Below are 16519 nucleotides of genomic sequence, written 5' to 3'. Positions count from 1 at the left end.
AAGTTTTTGAGGGGAGTACATCTTGTACCCATGTGCATGCACACTAGATTAACCCTCTGGCTGAAAGGTGCTGTGTTCAGGTGTCCGGATTCAGACCCCAGCTGTGCTGCAGCAAATCCCGGGCAAAAATATATATATAAGCTTGATATAATTAAGTGTAAAAATGGTTGTTTCACCTTTAGCCTAGTGGAGTTTTTAGCTTGTAGATGAGAACAGAGATGCCACCAGACAAAAGGAAGAGATAAAGGCCAGAAAGGGACATTCAGTCTTCCGTTCAACAGTTTTATTTCATCAAGTAACTTCTGTAAATGCTCAGTCATTTGCATTTTGGCTAAAGCAGCTGCTCTGGAAGGACATCCAACTCTGCTCAGAAACATCTGGATAGAACTACCTATAACTTCCCATGGGAATTAGCTGCCCTGGTTAACCGCAGTCAATTTGAGAAGAAATGATGTCTTGTTTTCTAATTTTCATCAGTGTGGCTTCACCTTCCAGTCGTGGATATTGCTAATGGAGGATGCGACGTGGTTCTGCTGGCTCTGGGCCACACCACTTGGAGTCCAAAGCAAAGCTACAGCAGATACACAGCTGGGTGCAAGAAAAAGCTTTGGGAGTGCAGCTCAAACCTGCTGGAGCAGGTGTGCTGCTGGCCCCGATGGCCTTTCAGTGGGACTGTTGTTTTGTAGCCCATGACTTGAGGCTTCTTTGTTCATAGAGATGTTGGCTAAGAGGTGTGGAGTGCTTACCTTGTGTCCGGTGTAGAGAGTGAGTCAGAGTTCAACTGCATCTGCCCTGTGTCATGGGAAAGGGTGTATAATGCTGTCCTGGCATCAGTAGCGTTTCTTCTGCTGAGCTGGTTGTTGGCAGGTGGAAGGGCAACCCCAGCATTGTCCCATGTCTGTGAACAGAAACACCTAAGGAGGATGGAAAAAAATATTTAAATAACATTTTTGGAAAGAGCCTGGCTGCTCTGAACACCCTGCCATTAGGCTGCAGTGTTGTAGGTTGCCCCTGTAAGACTGCGCCTGGCTGGGGCTTGGGCAACCACATGCCTGGTTCCTGCTTCATTTCCTCCTTGGCTGACCCTCTGCCTTTGCAATGTGATATCAAAGATATCTTGTGTTCAGTGAGAAGAGAGCTGGAGAACATGGGCCAGCAGATCCTGTCCCCTAAGGACAAAGTGTTTTGTCTGACCTGGAGGCAGACAACTGTAGGATCTAGAAGCAAGGAGCCCTTTGCTCCTGGCTGGGGAGCAGCCTTGTGATAATGCAAGTGGGGTTAGCACGTGCCAGCTAGCCGTGGAGTCTCCAAGGTGGAAGGGAAGAAGAGGAAGCAGTTTGTGGGGGAGGAAGGAAAAGCCTTTCAGCAAGTATTTGGTCCTGGCTAACACAAACACTTTCAATCCTTCTCCCTGTTTCAGTGCTTGGAGCCATGATCCTTGGCAGCTGGCAGGAGCTTGAACACCTGGACGATGCTGGAGGGGAAAAGAGGGAGTCCACAACACCCCTGAGTCATAAGTCTAGCTCCCTCCTCGAATAAAATAGTTTCCTGTTTAATTCCATGGCTGGACTGAGGTTGGGCTCAGACCACTGTTTGCACAAAATCAGCTCTGCTTAAGAGGATTGTGAGTGCAGATACCCCCCGCTCACACACACACATGCACGTGCACGTGTAGGGTTGTTAAATCAGACCTGGCATGAAAACGCCCAGTTCTCATGCTCCTGGAGCATCCTAGCTTGGTGCAAGAAGGCAAAGAGTAATTAGGCAGCCCTTGAGCATTTTAATGTGGCAGATCTTAAGTTCAGCCTGCTAAGCATGAAATGTTGTAAATTGGAGTAATGAACTTTAACACTGCCTTAAGAACATTCCCCCCATCCCTTCCTTTTAATTATTTTGCAAGTTGTTTTGGATTTTTTTTTTTTTAATGATCTTGAACTGTTTCCCTTCTCGTTCTGCTTGACATTTCCTTTGCAACTCAGATCCATCTCCAGCCTCTCATGTGAGAGCAGCCCCGCAGCGAGGACAGATGGCTGTCAAGGTGACAGTGACCGTAGGGTGGGATAGGAGGGCAAGGAGCTGGCCCTTTAACCCCAGGTAAATTTGGGTGGCAGAATGGCTGGAGTCCCTTGGCCTAGAAGACTGCAGTCCTGTTCTCATGGGGATGGATGTCTCATCCAGGGTGTCTCATGGAAGTCGGCGTTGCAAGGGTCATTGGAGAACGCAGCTCCAAGCTGTCGTTGCAGAGCTGCCCGGGGTGGAGCAGTAATTTTATGAATGAGCAGCCAAGTGCCAGCCCTTGGCCACAGGACAGGCTGCGGAGCAGCATCCAGCATCTCCTGCATCAAACCTCTAACTCCTGTCTTAACTCAAGCGTGGCTGTTAGAAAGACACCGGACATCCCTCCCCTTCTCTCCAGGCTCTTTTCCTAAATCTCGCTGGTTCTTTCTGCACAACCTTCCGTGGAAATGTCCTTTCCCATCTGTCAGCCCGGCTCATGCACCCGTCCAAGCAATTCATCTTGCATCTCGGTTAACAGCAGCATCCGTCGCCCTCAGCCTGTTGTGTTCATGCAGAAGGCAGCTGCCAACCACCCTCTTGCAGTGCTGCTGCTTTGCCTGTGTCTCTAGCAGTGAGAGCTGCCACTGTGAAAGTCCTGCCTGATGGTCACTCGAAAGGAGCTCATTCACAGCTGGGATGTCCCCACGACCTCCCTGGGGACATCTACCCTGTCCTTCACTCCCTTCCACTGCTGGACATCTGAAGTCTAGCTTGGTCTCTGGCCCTCTTAGCAGGGTGGCTGCATTTTTTGGCTGCTGGATGTACTTCCTGACTGTTCAGTGAGGCTGTCTGCTTTTCTACAAAGAGTAAATCTGGTGTATTATTCAGGTCTTGCTACTGGGCCATTTATTTTTAAGGCTTTGCTGAGGGCAGGTGATGCACTTGGGTTTCTTTGTAGCATGTGGGAACTGGTCCTGATGCCAAGGAGAAAATCCCGTGAGGATCACTATAAGCCCTTTATACACAGCACCTCAATGCATTGCTGAGCTGCCTTCAAAGGCTCCTGTGTGAATTAATTTTTTTTTAACTGGCCCCATGCAGGCAAGGTCCGAGCAGGTCATACAGCACACCAAAGGCAAAGCTGCTCTCCCTGTCTTTGGTCTGCAAGCTAAGATGTTATAGAATCGCAGAACAGTTTGGGTTGGAAGGGACATTTAAAGGTCTTCCAGTTCTAACCCCCCTGCACGGAGTGGGGACGTTTTTATAACTATGGAGACAGGCTGAGAGAGTTGGGCTTGTTCAGCCCGGAGAAGAGAAGGCTGCGGGGAGACCTTAGAGCCCCTTCCAGTCCCCAAAGGGGCTCCAGGAAAGCTGGAGAGGGGCTGGTGACAAGGGCAGGGAGGGACAGGACACGGGAGAATGGCCTGAAGCTGCAGGAGGGGAGATGGAGATGAGATGTGAGGCAGAAATCCTTCCCTGTGAGGGTGCTGAGGCCCTGGCACAGGTTGCCCCGAGAAGCTGTGGCTGCCCCTGGCTCCCTGGCAGTGTTGAAGGCCAGGTTGGATGGGGCTTTGGGCAAGCTGGTCTAGTGGAGGGTGTCCCTGCCCATGGCAGGGGGTTGGACCTAGATGGGCTTTGAGGTCCCTTCCAACCCAAACCATTCTGTGATTTGGAGAAAGGCGGGCAGCTGGCACAAAGCACCCCACAAGCTGCTTTAGCAACTGATCCTCAGCAGAAGAGACCTTTGGAGCAACTAACAAGGGGGTTATTTTGGGTTCACTTAAGCTCTGGGTGATGAGCACTTGTGCTGCTAATCAGGCTGATAAATACCATCAATTAAAGCCTATGCTCTGCTTTTCTGCTTTGCAGAAGTGAAGTGTTTTTGTCTTTCCCAGAGGAGAGGAGACTGGCTGGGCGGTTGATGCTCTTAGAGGATTGCTCTCATCGGTACAGGCATTGGTTTAGCTCTCAGACACCTACTTTCCTTCAGCTAATCCTAGCAACTCATTAACAAGTGATGTGACATCACTCTTAAATTGATGCCCAACTGTACGTGATCATATAATCCCTGGGATTTTGGATGTTTACAGATTAGCTGCTTCCAATTAGCCTTTATAGCAATTTCCTTGTCCCACCACATGTGATGATTTTTAAGTATCTGAGGATTTTCACCACAATAAGCATATGGTTTATATACCTCTCACTGGGAGTGATGGTTTAGGCCAGTTTGCTGGATGCATCTGCATGCTGGATGGAGCACCCTTCATTTTACCATGGGTGGTGCTGGGAACTGCAACTGGGATTATGTGGCACACAAACCCCCATTTCTTTAGGGAACCAAACTAGATGTTTCCAGACTAGGGTCACTAATGGTCAACGGTTTGAACAGGACATCCCATTTTGGGGAGAAAGAAGCATTGTACATGGCTGTTATAAATAAATATAGAGTAATTTTAGGGACGGAGCTTTGTAAGAAGGAATGTGATTCAGTAGAGGGGAACAATGTGGAGAACCCCCTCTCCTTGTACCTGCTGTGGGGCCAAGGCGACTTGTCCTTTGTGGGGTGGAGGGATGAGGACCTGAGCAAAGGGGTCCGCAGGGGTGATGGAGAGGTGCTGCTCTCTCTCTCTCTGGAGGGCGTTCGAGCAATGGTTTCCTGCCGTCTTCTGGATTGCTAAATTCATGTCTTTGCCCTGGAAGCTAGACGCTTGTCAAAACAGAATAATTAATCCAGAAACACATGATGCTCTGCCAGGAGGCCTTTTTTTAATTAAAAACAGATCTGATAAAGTCTGCTGAGAAGCTAGCGTTTCTGGTGAAATCATGAAATGTATGTGCGTGACTCAAGGCTGCATGGTGGGGTGCTCTGGGTAGGGCTCAGCCCCCTTAAACCTGCATACACCTGTCTTGTCTTCTTTTGCCTCCAAGGGCTTTATTTTTCCCTAATGAGTTACAAATCCACTAAAAGGCAGGACACCAGCTATCGTCTCCAAATGTGCCTGTTTTGGTGGTGTTTGGCCAGCTTTGGGGGAAATGGGAGTCCCATGTCCAGGGGATCTGCAAGGTATGATTGAGCTTTGAGGAGTCATCCATTTCTCCTCGTTTGGATGCAGGATTGTCCCTGCCTGTTTAAATTGGTGATGGAGCACGCTGATACCTCTTGGAGTGCTTCAGAGGTGCTTCATGGGAATATAAATGTGGGGTCTAACGATAAAGGCCAGCCAGCTCTGGGGGAAGGCAGAGACAGAGGCTGAATGGTTGTCTCCAGCCACAACTTTTTGGTCCTGCCACCCAGATGCTGTGGAGGAGGATTGAGGGTCCCTGGCCAGACCCTGCCCCATCTCACTCCCACTCTGCCTGTCCTCCCAGGGCTGGTGGGGAAGGATGTTTTCCTCGGTGAAGCCATACGAGAACCAGCGCTACGCCTCCCTGAAGAAGGAGTGTCAGAGGCGGAAGCAGCTCTTTGAGGACCCGCTTTTCCCTGCAAACGATGACTCGCTCTTCTACAAGTCAAGGATCCAGGGCATCCAGTGGAAGCGGCCAAAAGTAAGTGTGCCTGTCCCCTTGCACCTCGACACTGCTTTACGCCATCTCTTCTCTCAGGCATCCCTGAAAACGCACAGCGCATCCTTCACCAAGGGTGCCAAGCCCTGGCTGACATTTCCTCTCCTCAGTAGGGTTTATTTGCCCAGGCTTGGCATCATGAGCCCCTGGGATGCCAGGGAGACCTGCTGCACCCAGGTCCAGGCTGTTCTGCCCGCAGCGAGGCCCAGGAGCAAAGGAGGCTTCTCTGTGACTCAGTTTCCCCATGCATAAAACAGAGAGATGGTTTGCAGCCCGGTTGGTGTTGGATGCTCTTTTTAAGCCTGGTGGGTTCAGAAGGGCAAAGTGTTATCTCTGAATACTCTTGGTGGTCCATTTGGAAAGGGAAAAGAAGATAAGCTTTGGGTAGATGAGGAGGTTTTGGGGTCTTTGGGAGGTAGGTGGTCTAACCCATCCTTCCTCTCCTGTGCAAAACCCATGTCCTCTGCAAAAAGCACTCTGCATATCCTCCATGCTGCTGTGTCTGTCATGGAGGCAGGGTGTGAGAGGCTGAGCGTAACGTTGCCTGCCCCAGTGCTGCCTGTCCCCCTTCTGCTGTCCTCAGTGCCTGCCCAAAAGATGCACATCAGGGCCTGATGGCATTATGTCTCAGGGAATTCGTATGCCCTGGTACGGCCATCTGCTTGGGGTTGACTATGAGACCGCTTCTCTGACTGCCATGAAATACAAGGCAGCCCAGGGAGCAATGATAATTGCGACTGGGGAGAGGCAATATCACAGCATCTAACACACCTGGTTCTGCTTCCTTGCCTGCGGGGAGGAGCAGCCCCCGCTGCCCAGCCCGTGCCATTCTGTACGCAGCTCGGTGGCATTTCAGCGTGGCAGGGTCGCCTCAGCAGCTGTTGTCCTCCTCCTTCTCCCCGCAGGCAGCCCAGAAAATCAGCTGGCCTTTCGCAAGACAGTGCTGCGTCTGTCTGGGTGAGGGCAATCTGGGGGCGGGGGTGGACAAAAAGGCTTTGTGTGAAGGGAGGGATGGAGCTCAACTGGCTCTTTCTGTGTGGCAGGATGGGCTGAGCCCCACAGCATCATCCCACCCGGCTCCTCGTGGGAGGAGGTCTCACTTCCCGCTGCTCTGCCTTGGGCTCTTGCACGCCAGCTCCGCCTGGGCATGGGGTTTGTGCAAAGCTCTGAGTGTGTTTTAGTTTATTCCCCATTCCGCTGGAGTGGAAAGATGCTCCATGTCTTCTGAAGACAGGCCCACCATCGTTTGGTCTCATTGTGGGGCACAACATGAACACACCTTACACGTCCCATTAAAATAGCAGGTGGGTGATGCCTGAGACTTTCTAAACAGCTTTCTCTGGGACTAAAGAGTAGGGAAGTATTTGAGACCCCCCCTTGCTGGTTTGCTTTCAGAGACACACACATTAATTCAGTGCCGTGTCTAATGACAGAGGGTTGGATCCAGTTGTAGAGGGGCAAAGTTTGCTCGTCTTCTGCTGAGCATCTGTGTCTCAGGGCTTTTCTCCATCTGCTTTTCTGGCATTCAGCTCACTTGCAGCCCTTGGTGTTCAGTCATGTAGCATCCACTCTTGCTTAGGAGGACATGAGGTCAGCCAGCAAGGTATCATCTTCTTGCTGCCTTGCTCCCAGAGAGCGTGAGGTCTTTTTAAGAAAGCTTTCTGGACCTCCTGGTCTTCACCGTGGCATGCTTATGTAGTCCAAGCCTATCCCTGCTTGTGAATTCAAGCTCTTTCCAACCAGCCAGCTTTGCAGTTTCATAGAATCATAGAAGAGTTTGGGTTGGAAGAGACCTTTAAAGGTAAAGCAATTAGCAGAGGATGGTTGAACACGGGCTCTTTCTGGCATGGACTGGCAGTGGGAATGGGTGCTGGAAGTAAGTCCTACGTGCAAGCAAGGTCCTATGCGCTTCACCAGAGGTGGAGATGGTCCCTCTTTCACTGCTTCTGCACCAAAGAATTTGCCAGCAATTTTGGCACCAGGAGGAGTCCGTGCTGAGCAATAGAAGTCTCCTCGATGCTGCTGTCTGGTAGGATCAGACCCGTCTAGCTGCCCTGACCACAAAATTGCCATAAAAAAAAGAATTTTAGCTCACATGTGCCCTGGTTACTGCTGAAGTTTCCAGAGGACTCTTTCTCTAAAGGTCTTCTCCAGGTTTTTTCCTTTCAGTTGTCCATTTTGGCAAAGTGACTGAATTTCATGGGGAGAAGAACTGCTTTGTGCCAGCCAGCCAATGCAAAGTGACATTTTTAGTTGCTGGACCCAATTCTTTCTGAATTCATACTAGCTCTTCAAGGGAGAGAGCCCGGGAAAAGGTCCCAGCATCTTCTGCAAGGAAGAAAAACGCCTCTGGGTGTTAGGGATCTTGATATGTATCTCAACACTTCTCTGTCTGCAAGAGAGCTGGGAGAGGGTGTAAGAAACTGCATGAATGCAGTTGGAAAATCTCGCGTTGCTCTGAAATGATTTTTATACCCACTGTAGCGGGTCTTGCTGTGTGTCCAGTCCGAGGTCTGCTGCAGAATTATCCATGCTCTTTCCTACAGCTGTAAACTGCTTGGTCTGGTCTCTGCACGGGACCTAGTGGCAACGCTCGGAGGTTGTGGAGGAAGAGCTGGAAGCAACTGTTGGAGATTGCATGGGAGAAACTGGGTAGAGTCTTCACAAGGAAACATCACTGGCTTCTCCTATTTAATGCAGTATTCAGGAGGGTCCAAAATGTCCATGAAGTTCAAATCAACTGCTCTGCTTCTGTGGTAATTGCACAGTATGGTTATTAAGCCACACTAAGTCCTTCCAGCATCCTCTTTCTATTGCAACCAGCAAATCTTTCCTCGGGCAATCGCATTTTATTCATGTTTAGAAAAACCAGTGATACTCCCAGCTTTTGGCAACTGTACTTTTTGGGGAATTCCTGACCCAGAAATGGAATTTGCCAGTCCCGGGGCCGCTGTCTGCAGAGGGGATGGTGTGTACACACCTCCATTATCTCTCAGGGCCATAGTTTGTTTTGGAGAGTTTCAGCTGTAACTGCATGATAAAACGCAAGTCCTCATCATGCCTTGAGCTTTGCTGTGAGAGCAGAGTGGGTGGAGAGTGGAAATAAAAGGCATCAGCTATTAAAAACAACTGTTTGCTTTCTCAGAAAGGTTGTCAGTTATGATCATGGAGCGAAGTGATACGTAGGAGCTAAGTTTTTCAGGCAAAGCACTTGGAAGTGAAAAGTAACTGTCGTGAACTCACTGGGGTAGTGGGAATGAGTTTTGGCAGAGGCAGGATCTCATTCCCGTATATTTACATGGCACTAGAGCAGACCTAAACAGCCCATCCCTCATGTGTACATCCCTTCCTTCCTTACCAGGACCTGCCCTCATCCTTTCTGCTCCTCCACGTGCTCCCTTTTTCTTTGGGGGAAAAAAAAACAAAACAACAATCTCTGCAGTGCAATCCCTCTGGCTTGAGGTTTTTCTGGGCAGGGGGGTAAAGAGGAGGCTGAAGGGCTTTGCTGGAACAGCTCGTGAATAACCCTTCCCAGGTCAGGTTGTTTTGCTTCAACTTCCTCCTGCATCTGGCTTTGCAGCCTTTCCTGGAACGGGCTCAGCTTTATTCTTTCCAGTGGGGTGTCCTCCCTCCCTCCCTGCTTTCCCCTGGCCTCCAGCCCTGCTCTGGATGCCAGATCTTTGCAGAGGGAGCAGCTGTTTGAGCCCTCTAATCGGGCTTTGGCTTCGGTGGTTGTTTGCCAGACGTCTTCACGATGCAGCACAGCGAAGCCAGAAAGCTAATTGTTCGAGTGTATCGGGGGGAGGGAAGCCGTAGCATCAGCCTGAGCTGGGAAGGGGGTCTCGAAGAGCGTTGTTTTAGCGCATCCACTTAAAAATGAGACTGGCTGCTCAGTGCTGAGCCAAAGCAGATTTTGGAGCTGGCTAAGGCAGCATCAGCGGCTCTTTCTGGCAGCGACGCTTGGCTATTGCATTAGAAATTAAAACTAGTGTTTTGGGCTAAGCCCAAATCCTAGTAACTTGCTTGAATCTCCTTCCCCCTTACTCTCTGCCTGCTGCCACATGAAGGAGAGGGAGATCTCTGCATTTGAGCAAGTAGTACCACCCGTAGAGAAAGTCTTAGCCTGATCCTCAAGCTCTGGGTTTTGCAGTCCCCATTTGAGACAGGAACGCTGGCAGAGCAGCAGGGGAGCAGAAGTCTTAGTCTGTGCGTTGGGTGAGATGGTCTGGGTTTTTGGGAGCTAGGTAAAGGGGGATGGGTGGTACTGAGAGGAGGGGAAGGGGATGGAGGAGATGCAGGCTGGGAGGCAGGAATAAGGGTGCCAGGGAGATCTGGCGCACTTGGATGTGTTTGTTGATCTCCTGGGAAAAAAACAGTGATGGCCCAGGGTGGAAGAGGCTCCTCTACCCTGTGGGAAAACAGTTCATGTCTTCTAATCACCACTGTCCCAAAATCTCTTCTTGGGTACAGACCACTCCCAGTGATGCCATGGGATTGGGACAGGATTAAATTAGGGTCATTAGTACCCCTGGGCCTTAGCAAGGGATTGTTTTCTCTCCGTAGCAAGGAAAGCCACATGATTCAGGTTCAGTCCACCCAGTGATGACCTGCTGCCGAGACTGGTCACCAGCCAGGACAAATTTGGGTATCGTTATGCTCCTGTGGGAAGCAAATGAAGCCCGGTGGGAGGCTTAGGCCATGCACAGATGTGATGTTGAACCACATGAACTACATGCTCTGATCACTCAGCTCTTTCCAGGGAGCAAGGCTGAGCCTGGAGAAGGTTTTTTCCTCCCTGTCCTGGGAGGCAGAGTGGGTTGCTGTGTGCTGAGTGTTTCCCTATCCACAGCAGTGTGTCGCAGGACCTTGCAGAAACACCCCATGGTCTTCCCTAAGGTGCAGAATGGTTGGGACAAGAGATCCCAAAGCTGCTTGGAGAAGACCAGACTGTGACGAAGCACGGGCGTTTCCAGGCAGGCTGCTGTCACAGTGACTGGGTGGCTCAAGGTGATATGCGGTGATGGTTGAACCTGAGCTGCACCTCTGCACTGTGAGTTCAAGCCTGGCTGGTTGCAACCACCAGAGAAACTCTCTTGGATGAAGTCTACACCTTCCCATCTTCAGGGGAAGAGTTTTGCCCTCCAAGCCTGTTTCTCGGTATTTTTATAGCTCTCCAGCGTTCGCTTGCAAGCGCCGAGTTATCTCTGCAGGAATTGTCAAGGGAGGTTGTCACTGATTAAACAGCACAGAGGTAGATTCTTGCTAAATGGCAATATTATTTTATCTGGGTGCAGAGGCAATGTCACTTGGAGGGGAAAGTCTGAGAGTCGGAGTAGTTTTGGGGGAGACAGAGAGGCCAGGTGTTTTGGGAAGGGTTGTGGGAAGAGGGAGGTCTTAGGGCAGTAGGGACGTGGCATTTTCAGCCCTGCTGTGGCACTGGAGAGAGGTGCTCTTATTCACAGCCCTGGTTTTGGGCTGTTTTGTTGTTGCTGTTGTTTCTCCCAGTCAGACAAGAGGAATCTTCTTTTAGAAACTGAGAAAATACCATTTTTCAATAGCCACTTCCCTGTCAGCCTGATGTATATCTAGTCTGACTTGTCTATAGGGGTTTCGTCCATTCTATCTGTTGTCTCCTGAATTTGACGCTATTGCATTTGGAGGATGAAGAGATGTTGCAGGATGGGAGAGCATCTCTCAGACCCCCTTTTCCTTCCATTATTAAGCACTTAGCTCCTTTCACTTGCTGAGTGAAGGTTATACAATCAATCCCCATGGGGTTTTCCTGGAAGGGGAAGGGAGTCAATGAACTAATTCACTAAAAGCAAGACCGGCACTTGCCTGCCCACAAGTTTCTGCATTAAAAGGTCTTTTCCCCAGTATATAGCGCAGGCTGGGAAGCTCGCAGAAACACAAGGGTGAAGATAATGGGGAAGACAGCGGTTAAGTTCTTGCAGTTCTTTGCTCTGACAGCTCACCCGAAGCAGGCGCACGGAGGCAATTAAAATGGCAATGGTCAGGGAGCAATAACCTTCTGGTGCCGCACTTGGACTCTCTTCTGCCAGAAATACTAACCTCTGGCACCTGTGCTCCGGGGATGTCTTTGCTCAGCTTTTTGCAGCTTTTTGGCCTCTCACACTCAGTTTTGGTCCCTCCCGAAGGATGCTCATGGTTAGGATTGGTGCTGTGGCTCCTCTCTGCTGCTGGATGGACTGAGGGACAATCTTCGAGCGAAGCCTGTCATCTGTCTGCAATCCATCACAAGAGTCAGAGTCCTTCCAGACCTTAGCGTTTCTCAGCTTAGGAATTTATGAGCCACTTGCCTGTTAATTTATCTGCCGTTTTCAATAAAGCCCGGAGCTGATTGCCAGTCAGGTCGCTCCTTGCCAGGAAAGGATTTGGTAACCATTTAATACAATCTCTGAATTGACCTTGGTTTTACATTTTTAAGCCATTCATAAGCTTCCCCACCACCGCCCTTCCCTTCAAGGATGGACAAAAGAATTTTTGTTATTTTTTTTAATGCTTATTTTAAAAGGTCTCTCCTCTCATTGAACGTGATGCTGACCTTGGCTGCGTACCAACAGATCTCACCAGATCCTCCCAGGGCCACGGCCCCATGGTGCCAGGCAAACACGCTCTCCTCCTTTGCCCCAGTGGGGATACGGGGCGATAAGCTACACGGCGTGAGTATGGCTCGCTGCAGCCTTTGATAAGAAATGAGCCAGCCAGTTTGCTCTGTCCCCAGCGTCAGAAGGACACGGCCTTAAATGCAAAACCAACAGTAAAATCAGTGGATTAGATTCATTGCTGCTTCTTAATGCAACTGCGCATCGGTGTCTAGAAATTATTGTATTGGTAACAGGGAAGAGTGTAACGGTAGCAGAGGGTGTTGCAGAAAGGAGCTCCGTGGGAGGGAATGGTGCAAATCCTCCTGGATTTGGCTCTGGGGTACCAGAGAGGCACACTGAGCCTGTGGAGCAGATACAGAGCTACTTATGCCCTGGATCAGCGCAGGCTTTTAATTTTGGTGCAAGCTGGGAGGTGCTGCACTGCCTGTGAGCTCTTGTTTCTGAGCACTCAGAGAGGACGGGATTTCAGGGTGATTTGCCTCTGTTAAGGGCAGGCTCTGTCCTGCTGGCCTCTCGCTGAAGACCTTGCAAAAAAACCACCAAACAACAACAATAAAAAAAAAAGTCCCCTTGCAAATACTTGATCAGGCACAGTGCTGCCTCTTGCAGAAGGAAAATGAAACACGAGGTGCAGTAAAACCTCCAGCTGCTGCAGGAAGTGGTTAAAGAAAGAAACGAATAGGAGGAAGCACTGGTGGGAGGACGACAGCCGGAGCCACGCCAGGCCTGCAACTGGAGCAGAAAAGGAGCCGTTTCCTTGGTCTGGCGGGAACTGTTGTCTAGGAGTCCGCTGATTTCTGCATAATGAGAGGTCACGGCATTTCCTTGAGTTAACTCCCTGTTGAACTAAACTTGACCTGCTTCTCTAAGCACCATCTAGTTTTGTTTTTCCAGCAGAGGAAAATCCACCACGGCTCTGAATCACTTGCTCTAAAGACCAGTCCTCACCTCAGGATTTGTTTTTTTGTGTGTGTCTGCATTGGCTTAGCTTCAGCATACACCCCTTGGATCTTGTGTGCACATTTGCTTGCTTCTGCATTTCTGTTCCACTTAAATAAATGGTAACCCTGTGATGCATATGTCATCGGGGCAGAGGGATACTTATACCTGTGAAGAAGCAGGTATAAATCCTCTCTTCATCATATTTCCTTCTTGCCTTGCTCACCAGAGCGTGGACTCCTGTCCAGTCCAGGAGCATCAATGGGTTGACTGGGGATGCATAAATGCAGCTAGCGTCTGTCTTTGTAAACACCCTAGGGCAAGGGCTTGTCCTTTTCTTGCTGCCAAATGACTGATGCCATCTGAATTATTTGTAGGGATCATTAAATTCTCCAAGTCATCCCTTTTTAAAATAAAACCCCAACGCAATTTGATAGTAAGTGAAATGACACCCTTTTTCCTCTGATATATGTATAATTTAACACAGAGAGTGTGTAAATACTGCCCCAAAGCCCTGCAAAGATTTAAAAACCTGTTTGTGAGGCAGGCTGAAATGTGCAATGCAGGGAAGCGTGGTAGGGTGTGATTTTTGTCCTAAGCGAAAGCACTTAGCCCAATGCAATCATTTAGACCTGTGTGCCCTGAAACACTGTGCAATGAGGGGGGTGAATTCCTTCGGAGGGTGCTGCCCTGCTTGACTGTCCTACCCATGCTCATGGCCATCCGTCCCCAACCTGCATGCTGTCTCAGTGCCACGTGCAGTAGTAGGGACCTGGTGCTCAGCTCCCTGCTATGTCCCAGGCACCCCTACGGACAAACCAGTCTTAAACTGGGGCACTCGGGGGAGTGAAGGAGAATGAAAAGCATCCTTGAGAAAGGACAAAGCCTTTAGGTGTTGGCAGTGTCCTGGAGCACAGGCACTCGGTAGTTGAGCTCATCAGGATCAAGCCTGCACAGCGGGGTGCCAACCTGTGTGATCTGTTGACCCTTTCACATCCTCATCTGGATGCTTATCTATGAAAACCCACCAGTAGGTGCCTTTTAGACTATCCTTTGGCATAGAAAGCATGGCCAAAAGCAGCACCCCAGGGTGATGCTCTCATGGGATTTTGCTAGATGTTTCAGCTTCACCTCCTTTTTGGCCCTGGCCTCTCAGGTGCCCTAAAGGAGCTCAGTGCTTCAGCCACCAATCCCAGTCCCTGTGGGGCAGGGGCAAGCTGGCACCACTTCTCCACCCCTTGAGACTGATGGTGTCTCGCTCAGATCTCACAAGAAGAAATCAAGTCAGCAAGGGCGAGCTGAAGCATCTGTCTCCTTCAGGTAACAGCTGGGGCCAGCAGGAGCTGTGTTGACCAACAAGGCAAGAGACTGCAGCGTGGGAGGGGTAAACTGTGTGTTCACATAAAGATGAAACAAAGCATCCCACATCTTTGATATTTCTGGATCTTTGGGAAGAAACCACTGCTCAGTGATGCGTTTCTCCCAGACCCCCTCTGAGAAGGAAAAGGGTGGACAAACCGTCTTAATGGAGCGTGGTCATGGATGGTTAAAGCTTGACTGTGGTCTGATACAAATACCGCCGGTAGAGTTATGTAAGAATTAATGATGTAAAACATAAACAGAGTGCTTAATAGCTGGAGAAACTGGCTAAAAGTCTGACCATACGCACGTTTAGGTTGTATACAGCCCATGTAAACCATGTAGTGAGTTTGTGTGGAGACCCTGTGCTGGGAGAGCTTGTGCACGTTCCTATCTTGGAGCTGCTGCTGTACCTACATCCTTGTGTCTCTCAGTAAACTGGCAGAACACTGAGCATGAGTTGAAGGCTTCAAAGTCTCATCTGGAAATGCTGCATATTGCCTGTTACAGGGAAAGTCGAGCAGGTCAGGAGGAAATCAGCACAGGGGAAACTGATGTTACCAAGGAGAGATGAAGCTTGCTTGGGTTTGATGTCTCTGTGAACTCTTGCAGTTTCATGACTCAAGCCCATGGCCTCCTGGGAAGATCCCCGCTAGTTGTTAAATACAGGCTTCATCCTTTTTGGTGACCGCCCCCCTTGGAGGTGCCAGCCAGCACCAGCTCATACTGGGTGCTTACAGCCAACCCTGCTGCCAAACTCCACTCCAGTTCCTTCTCTCAGCAGTGGCAGGAGCTCAGCCTTTTCCTGGTGGCTGAGTATGGAATCATTTTCTCTAAATAATGCCCCTGTTTGTCCCTTCTCCCAGCTAAGAGAAGCTCATGAGTCCACATTTCTAGAGGGTGGTTTTCTCATAAAGCATGTTTCTCTGTAAAGCTACACCCAGGGTATGAATAACCAGAATAGGTGCGGGCTGAAAGTAATTTCTTTAATTGACTTAAACTCAGGATAACTTCTTCATCATCATTGCATAGTCAGGGATTAATTTGGACTGTGGTGGGGTCAAGTCTTGGTCTTGGATCAAGGTGCTGCTGTGCTATAAATATGACACAATCACAAACCAAGCAGCACTTCCTCACCCTGGGACAGTATGGCCCAAGGGGGTATGGGAGGTATCCCCGTGGAAAAGTAGTTAGGAGGTTTTGATCTGCGATATGCACAGTGGAGAGTGGAGATGATTTTCTTTTGCAGCTTCATGTTCTTTCTTTTCCCATCAATAACTTGGCACTTAGGATAATTAAAAAAAAAAAAAACAAAAAAACACCCTGCATGATTTAGATTCCTAAATCCTGTTTTAGAAGATTGACTTTCAGTGAGACGCAGGAATTGGGATTCAGGCAAGGCAGTGTTCAGCCGGTACAAGTGCCAGACCTGAATTATGTTGCTTGGAGGCAGACACAATACAGCTGAGATCATGGCCACACCAGCTCCCTCCAGGATTTCACAATAGCTCTGTGATGAGTGGGTGGTTTTGGACCATTCATCCTAAAATACTGTGATTTCTCACAGCAGGGCTTACTTGGATAGGTTCCTCACTTCCCACCAACACATCCCTACCACCATGTCCTCCAGGGTGGGGACTGATGGCTCAAAGATGGTGCAAGCTGTGGACATCCTCATGGCTTATGCCTGTGGTTCATGGTCCCTCACTTGTACCAATGCAACTGTGAACCTCCCCAAGAACCATTTTGGGGTCTGATGCAGATGGTTTCAAGCCAAAGCAGTTCCTCTGATTGAGGTTAGCACAACTAGATGTGTTGTCACAATTGAGGGAGCAGTGTGTCATGGTGAGAGGATTGGCTTTGGAGGGTGGGTGTATTTTAAACCTGTGATGCTGCCAAACCAGGGTTGTTCCTCACCCTGCAAGTCTTTAGCACCATCCCAAAGGAGCTTGGTCAAGGGACATCCAGGAGAGCTCAAGGCTGGAATGTAATGGAGGATGGGGAGACTTGAGATAAAGTGGCCAGCAGCA

The 16519-nt window shown here is 49.6% G+C and overlaps 1 protein-coding gene across 2 annotated transcripts in view; it reads left to right on the top strand.

Moving 5' to 3' along the window:
- CAPN5 (calpain 5) overlaps positions 1–16519 on the top strand; it is a 58149-nt gene that overhangs the window by 10964 nt on the left and 30666 nt on the right. For both annotated transcript variants that reach the window (XM_054808063.1, XM_054808073.1), the window contains exon 2: positions 5368–5544. In XM_054808063.1, the coding sequence (XP_054664038.1) occupies positions 5383–5544 (162 nt within the window). In that variant the 5' untranslated portion in view covers positions 5368–5382. The remainder of the gene's footprint in view (positions 1–5367; positions 5545–16519) is intronic.

Source organism: Grus americana, chromosome 1 (genome assembly GCF_028858705.1).
Source record: "Grus americana isolate bGruAme1 chromosome 1, bGruAme1.mat, whole genome shotgun sequence".
NCBI lineage: Eukaryota > Metazoa > Chordata > Aves > Gruiformes > Gruidae > Grus > Grus americana.
Note: the sequence above shows the minus strand (reverse complement) of the source record. Positions and strands in the feature narration are given on the sequence as shown.